We start from the raw sequence: 6,851 nt of genomic DNA, 5'->3' as shown, positions 1-6,851 counted from the left end.
CATGAATTGCTTTGAGTAAATTTTGCGCAACAACGTAACACCAACGCTGAAGCATGCAGCCGCCTTAAGGCCGATATATGCTCTGTTTTAGACGTAACGCGTAAGCACGTAAGATATATAACCCCCCCTTGTATGGCGAGTGGATAGTGCCAAACCTAAGGATTCCCTGGAAAAGGCGAAGGAGCAGCCTACCCTACGTCGCCGTGGGAACGTGTGAAATTTTGAATGGGATTGATTGGGACTGCAGACGAGAGACCAGCAGCGACGTCACGGCGACGGCATGGAAGATCCGCCCACCGGCGGCGGTGTCACGGCGACGTACAGAAGGAAATTCAGACAAAATGTACGTCTACTCTCGACGTGTGGATAAGTTCGTCGCCACTCAGACGCCTGCTACCCTACGTCGCCGTGGGAACGCCTGAACTTGGTATGTGCCCACAAAGCGCTTCAGTGTGATTTTATGACGTAGTTTACGATTAACTAGTGTTTTATACAACCAGCACATTTATATCACTTGGAACAGCAATGTATAATGTAGGACAGATAAACTGTTGTTTAAATGTAGGCCATTTTGATGGTGCCTGTTTTGATACGGTTATTCACTCTCAAAGTAGACCTATTATTGTTTTAGTTGAGATAATGAATTGCTCATTTGTTTGGGTAAAGCGCTTCCGTGTGATTTTATGACTTAGTTTAGGATTTACTAGTGTTTTATACAACCAGCACATTTATATCACTTGGAACAGCAATGTATAATGTTGTAGGACGGATAAAGTGTTGTTTAAATGTAGGCTATTTTGATGGTGCCTGTTTTGATACGGTTATTCACTCTCAAAGTAGACCTATTATTGTTTTAGTTGAGATAATGAATTGCTAATTTGTTTGGGTAATTTACTGTAATTAAAATGGGTAGGTCTACAGACTTGGCATTAAACACCACTGAAAGTGTTATCTTTTACTACAGTATATCTGTTAAGAGTCACATTTATACTTAATATTTATATTAATGTAATTAGATAAATGAATTTGATTTGAAGGTTTATTTTGGTTATTGGTTATTGGGTTTATTTAATCAGAGTCATACAGAAGAAATTGTGTAGATTATTCATTGATTGAGATAACAATGCTAAGAATATCTGATGTGGTGTAAAATAAAGGAGATGACAATGGCAGCCAACATAACCAGCGTTAAATCTCCTCTCTTGCCTGTTTTCATATTTCCTTGTACACACAGGAGACTATAGATCTACCAACACAACAATTTATTATCCGTACAATACCAAGAATAAACAGATTTTCACGAGTATATGATTACAATCATGAATACAATTTGAATTAAGCTCACATTCACAAACAAATATATTCTAAATGAATACTCTGAGCAAGCATGACAATACTGCAAGGCAAGCCATTACATCATGTCTTGTACTACACTAATGCTACTCAATACCTTTGCAAATACTTTGCAGGAGGGAGAAGCCCAGCACAGTGACCTGACTGCAATCGTGTGTTTGAGGCACTTTTCATCCAACTCTACGAGCAGTACTGTGGATCAAGGCGCGTATGTGGAGTCAGGCACCATTGTTTGAGCCATACCCCCACATCCGGCAAGTCATTATTATTAATATCATGGTGATGGAGAAAAGCACCACCCGGCTCCAAGTGATAAATACTGCGACAATCACAAGATGTTGAGTTTATAAACACTTTACCCAGCCAGTAATAACCTAGTATCTGTGCCATTTCCTGTGTAGCCATGTTGTCATCTGATATTATGCTTTGTTATACAAAAAAGGTAATACTTTTAGGCACTGCACAGGGAGAACTGTCGCGAGCCCATAGAGGCTCCATCTTCTGTTCTGAGGCCTGCTCCTGAGCTTCCTCTCCAGTCAACCAAACCAGCTCTTCAACCACTTGCCCACACCTCCACTTCTCCTGCCTGCCTCCCAGATTCTGGTTCCTGTGGTTCCGGTTCTAAACCTGCAGAAGCGTCTCTGATGTCCCTTACACCACCCAGCGCTACCACAAAAATGAAAGACAGGAGGCAAGGAGAAGACTGGCAAAATAGAGAGGAATTACTCTAGGGGCCAGAGTGTATAAGTGCATAATTAATTCTGAATGTTGAGCATATTCATGTGAGAAGTGTATTTTAGACAAGTACACCCCTACAGAAACTTACATAATTGTATTGTCTAGTCATTATTTTTGCCATTAATTGTTTAAGTCATTTTTTCTTGTTGTTTGATTTCATTGTGCAGTATACATTGTGCTCCACTTATTTTTACACAGGCATAGTATTGATTTGTGTAGTACCACAGGGTGGATTTGACCTTTCTGTCCTCTGAAACCTTAACACTTTGTAGTTCAGTACTGACATGAATGTTTATCAAAAAAGTGTCGTTATTAATGTGTCGTCTTTGTCCGTGTATATTTGCAGAAATGTAAGTAAAGAGAAACTCTTCAAAGCACTCTGACTTTCATTATTCAAGTGTGATACATTCACAGTGTTTCGGTGGCATATATGAACGACACGAGGGCTGAGAATATTAATGTAATTATTTTCTAGTTTCTATTATTTAAAAATGAAGAACTTGAACAGTTATTTGATGTCATTTATTTTTCACAAATACCAAACAATAATAAGACAATGCATTTATAAAACTGGAAATATAAAAAAGGCTTCTTTTTTTTTTGCAAATGCATAAATGAGCCAACCCCAAATTGGATGCATCAACCCAAACTGTCACATAAATAGTTTGCTCACTTATGGCACAAAATAGCAGAACTAGTCCGGTAAGTGAAGCTGTGCAACAAGTGACAAAGCTTGCCAGTAAAGGTCCATGCCGAAGACGTCACTGGTCATGTATGGATCAATCGTACCCCTTAAATGCTCCTCAATTGTCTGCTGCAGGTCTGAATGGACTGGTAAAACCTGAACCACAGCCACTGGGTCAGGTTCTGCAACAGGTCCTTCCCAGTCAATGCCCCAGTTTGTAGCATCAGCCTGTGGAAATATGGACCACATGTTGTAAGAATCGTAATATTGGATATGTTTGTTTTTTATGATCAGGTGTTTTACAATGAAATCAGTGTTACCAGATGAAGATCCTGTTGTGGCTCCAAAAGCAAGCCAGCCACCCATAGTTGTTGTGGGGACCTGTTTCCCTCTGTTGAAAGGGGATGCCTGTCCCACATCCTGATGAACTCCCTCAGATGCCAGTTCAGTCTTGGTAGGAAGATGTAGTGGAGACAGATGATGTGGCTATCTTCATCGGGATTCAACAATCCAACCTCTTCCAGGTACCTGAAGGTGTGGTAGTAGTTTGACACCACCATGACCCACACATCACGCCACAGCCTTTCAATCCTCTGATTGTGGACACTCTTCCCTGTGATGTGGCTACGTCTGTCTGATTTATATCAGTTGGACGGATGGGCAAGAAAGAGAAAAATACTTTTTGGGGTTTGTTTTGTCACGGTAAAGTTTCATCATTTGTTTGTCCCTGCATTATTGATTAAACAGCTTTATATAAATGTTTCAACGAAATCACAAGTATACAACCAGTATGAAATAAATTCCTACCAGGGCCCCGTTCTGGATGTTCAAGCATGAACCTGGCCACCTCAACATTTTCTCCTCCCTTGTCACTTCGTACGCGTTGTGGCAAACCATGTTCAGCGACAGCAGTCAGAAAACACTGGAGTACAGTGGAAGCCCTGTTGTTGGTATTGGCACTGAGAAACATAATCCGCCGGCTGTATCCATCAATACCTCCATGTATTACAATTTTCCACCTGTGAAGAGTTACGAAAACACTTATCTGATGTGGGAATATGGGTAATACAATGTTGGCACTACATTCTTGCAAAACCACAATAATAAATTAATAATAAATAAATTAATAAATAATATTTGTAAAATGCCTCATTAAAGGTCATACCGTATCAGTTTATGATTCCCATCAATGTGCCACAGGGAGAGAGGACCCGGAACGCTGTATGGAACCCTTGGAACCGTGTTTAACTGAAGCCCACGGAGAAAATTACCAACCGGATCAACAGCTTTCAGACCCTGACGAACCCTGTGCTGTGTGACTCTTGAGGAGGACAGATACTTGTTTACATAGCAGTTTACAAAGTGTACTTTATTATATAATTTGCAAATCAATAACAGTCAAGAGATGACCAATGCCTCTTCTATTGGTTGCAGGGGGAACTAACTCTCAATGTAGTGTAAATGAATCAAATGTATTACAACACACCTGCTGCTGCTGTAAGTAGGCTATAGCATTAATGCTATTCATTATGCTACATCCATGGCAGCAATGCATTTCACGAAACACTATTGCTTGATAAAAAAAAATTTTGGCCGATGACGATTATTCTGAGATAAACTAAAATCGGCCGGCATATTAATGGATCGGGCTCTACAAGGTAGTAGCCTATTGTGTTTACCTTCCAATCAATTGTCCTGTAATAGTCTCTTTTTCAATGAGGTTGCATCAATTATTTGATTTGTGAGCACATTTACATAAGCATGTCGGATGAATGTTGAATGAGTTCAACAATACGTGTCCTCACCTTATTCCCAGAGAATTCAGATGTCCAGTCACAGTCCTTATACCTGCATTTGGGCAATTTGAGATGAACTGGAATATAACTCTGCAGAGTTCTTCATCTGTAATGTTTGAATATGTCTGTCTCACAGACAGACCATATTCAGTCATCCTCCTTCGAATGGTCCGCTTGCTTACTCCAAGCTGTTTCGCAATGTCTCCAACTTTGAAGTGGCTCTCCAGGAGATAAAGCAGCTGCTCCCTTGACATGGCTTGCATACGTGCTCCACCGAGCTCATGAATGGCCATGGATAAAAGCTGACAGACCCGTTGCTCATCGGGCAAATCCCCTTCGGCTGCTTCAATTGTCAGCACATGGCTAATGTTTTCGAGAAATAGGAGAAGGTGATCGGTCCCAACTTCAGTCCTCAGGATTTCATCTATAGCATCTGCGATGTGGGCCAGGCTGAAAAAATAAATCATGACATTAGCCAGCATTACTTTATTATTTTTATTCTTTCTACTGATTTGCAAGAGTTGAAAATGTCTGTGCATCCCATTCCATAGAAATGTAAAGGACGCCATGTTTCAATCCGGTGTCCTTTTAATAGGTCCATGTACCAATGCAACCGTGCGCCAATGAGCAGCTTTTCAATGGATATCTTTGGGACATTTCCCCGGTGTCCTTATAATAGGCTACGCCTATGATATGAACCCACCCTTACAATAATAGGCTAAATAGCCTATAATAGATAGATGCTAACTAGCTGCAGTAGCCTACCAAAGCCAGCAGTTGTAGCACCTCCAGTTCTAGGACACACTGAATTGAATAGGCCAACCAAGTGCAAACAAGACAGTAGATCATCCATCCATCCAGTTTTAAGATACGTCTTCCACCTACTAGGGTGACATCAGCAGCTGATGTCATATTTGCCAACCCTCCCGATTTTCCCGGGACACTCCCGATATTGCCGGGAGACTACCGTTTTCGTCCCGCGGCTAACAAACTCGGTCTGAAACTCACCCGGCCATTTTGTCGATGCCTTCCAATGCTTCCAAGTCTGTTCCAAGTAGGCTAGTCACACCGCCACGCAACGTAGGCAACAGCAAATTTAGTTGTTTATTTTAAAGGGCCTTTATTACTGCATAATAAAGGCCCGTCAAACACACTGTTTTAGAAGCATTCGCTTCATGTGCTCCGTGGAAGTAAGGGTATTCCCATTTGTGCAGTCGTTATTACGGGGTCATCCCTATGTTCCCCGCCGGGTCCTATGTTCCCCGGGTTCTATGTTAGGACCCTTTTTTTAAAAAAAATAGGTCCTATGTTCGCCGTTTTTCCCAAGAAGGGTCCTATTTTTCCCTGTAGCCATACATACCGGGGAGCATAGGACCCTTTTCGGAAAAGCAGGGAACATAGGACCCTTTTCTGGGAAAAATGGGTCCTATTTTCCCCGCAATCTATCAATCTTTAAAAATATTTAAATTTTGACGCGATATTCGCGTGATGACAGCCAATCGGCGTTCAACAGCGTGGCCACTGAGTGACATGTGTAACGTAACAGCCAATCAGCGTTCAACCGGCCAACTCAGTGCAGTAATAATAATAATAATAATAATAATAATACATTTAATTTAGAGGCGCCTTTCAAGACACCCAAGGTCACCTTACAGAGCATATAGTCATCATAAATCGTTTAAAAAACAAGACATTCTGGAAATAAATAAACATAAAAAATAAAAAATAAATAAAACAAAAACAAGACAAAACAAATCAGTTAGATATCCGGGGTGAACTGCAGCATGGAAGAGAAAGTGATTGTTGCCGTTTACGACTCCCGTAGCTCTTTATATGATACAGTGGAGGACTCAGCCTGTTTGAAGGGCAGGGGCGAAAAAATAAAAAAGGGCACATTCTGGACAACAAGGGGCCCCACCAGCGGACACAGTGGCTTTTCTAACTTGATGGTATTTGGTTCCCCCAATGGAGCCTTAAAGACAGCGCTGCCTGGAAGGTCCTATCCCCTAACCTTAGCAAGCGCTGCCTTGAAGGTCCCATTCGGGGCACTTGTTACATCTCCATGTAGCACTTAAAAGAATAGTTGGGCTCATAATTTAAACGGGAGGTCTGGGGGATCTCAGAAAAAAAATAGCTTCAAAGACACTGTTTTCCCTTATTCTAGCGACTTTATAAACACCAAAATTAGTTGTTCACATCATTGTGCACTTTCCATTTTGGCCAAAGAAAGGAGGATGCCTTACTGATTTCATCTTTACTAACATTTAAATTTGACCGGA

At 41.2% G+C, this 6,851-nt stretch overlaps 1 protein-coding gene and 1 long non-coding RNA gene across 2 annotated transcripts; one reads left to right on the top strand and one right to left on the bottom strand.

Moving 5' to 3' along the window:
* The first annotated feature begins 330 nt into the window (after nucleotides 1-330).
* Nucleotides 331-2,468, top strand: LOC115548228 (uncharacterized). The gene is made up of 2 exons (XR_003977549.1): nucleotides 331-427; nucleotides 1,470-2,468. It is a non-coding gene; the product is annotated as an uncharacterized LOC115548228 (long non-coding RNA).
* A 130-nt stretch (nucleotides 2,469-2,598) lies between these two features.
* On the bottom strand, nucleotides 2,599-5,964 carry LOC115548215 (uncharacterized). The gene is made up of 6 exons (XM_030362691.1): nucleotides 5,581-5,964; nucleotides 4,582-5,022; nucleotides 3,942-4,097; nucleotides 3,584-3,795; nucleotides 3,097-3,410; nucleotides 2,599-3,004 (listed from the first exon to the last, which is right to left on the bottom strand). Exons 1-6 carry the CDS (start codon nucleotides 5,586-5,588, stop codon nucleotides 2,786-2,788), a joined length of 1,350 nt encoding a protein of 449 aa, XP_030218551.1. The 5' UTR covers nucleotides 5,589-5,964; the 3' UTR covers nucleotides 2,599-2,785.
* Between the last annotated feature and the right edge of the window lie 887 nt (nucleotides 5,965-6,851).

Source organism: Gadus morhua, chromosome 8, assembly GCF_902167405.1.
Source record: "Gadus morhua chromosome 8, gadMor3.0, whole genome shotgun sequence".
Lineage (NCBI taxonomy): Eukaryota > Metazoa > Chordata > Actinopteri > Gadiformes > Gadidae > Gadus > Gadus morhua.
Note: the sequence above shows the minus strand (reverse complement) of the source record. Positions and strands in the feature narration are given on the sequence as shown.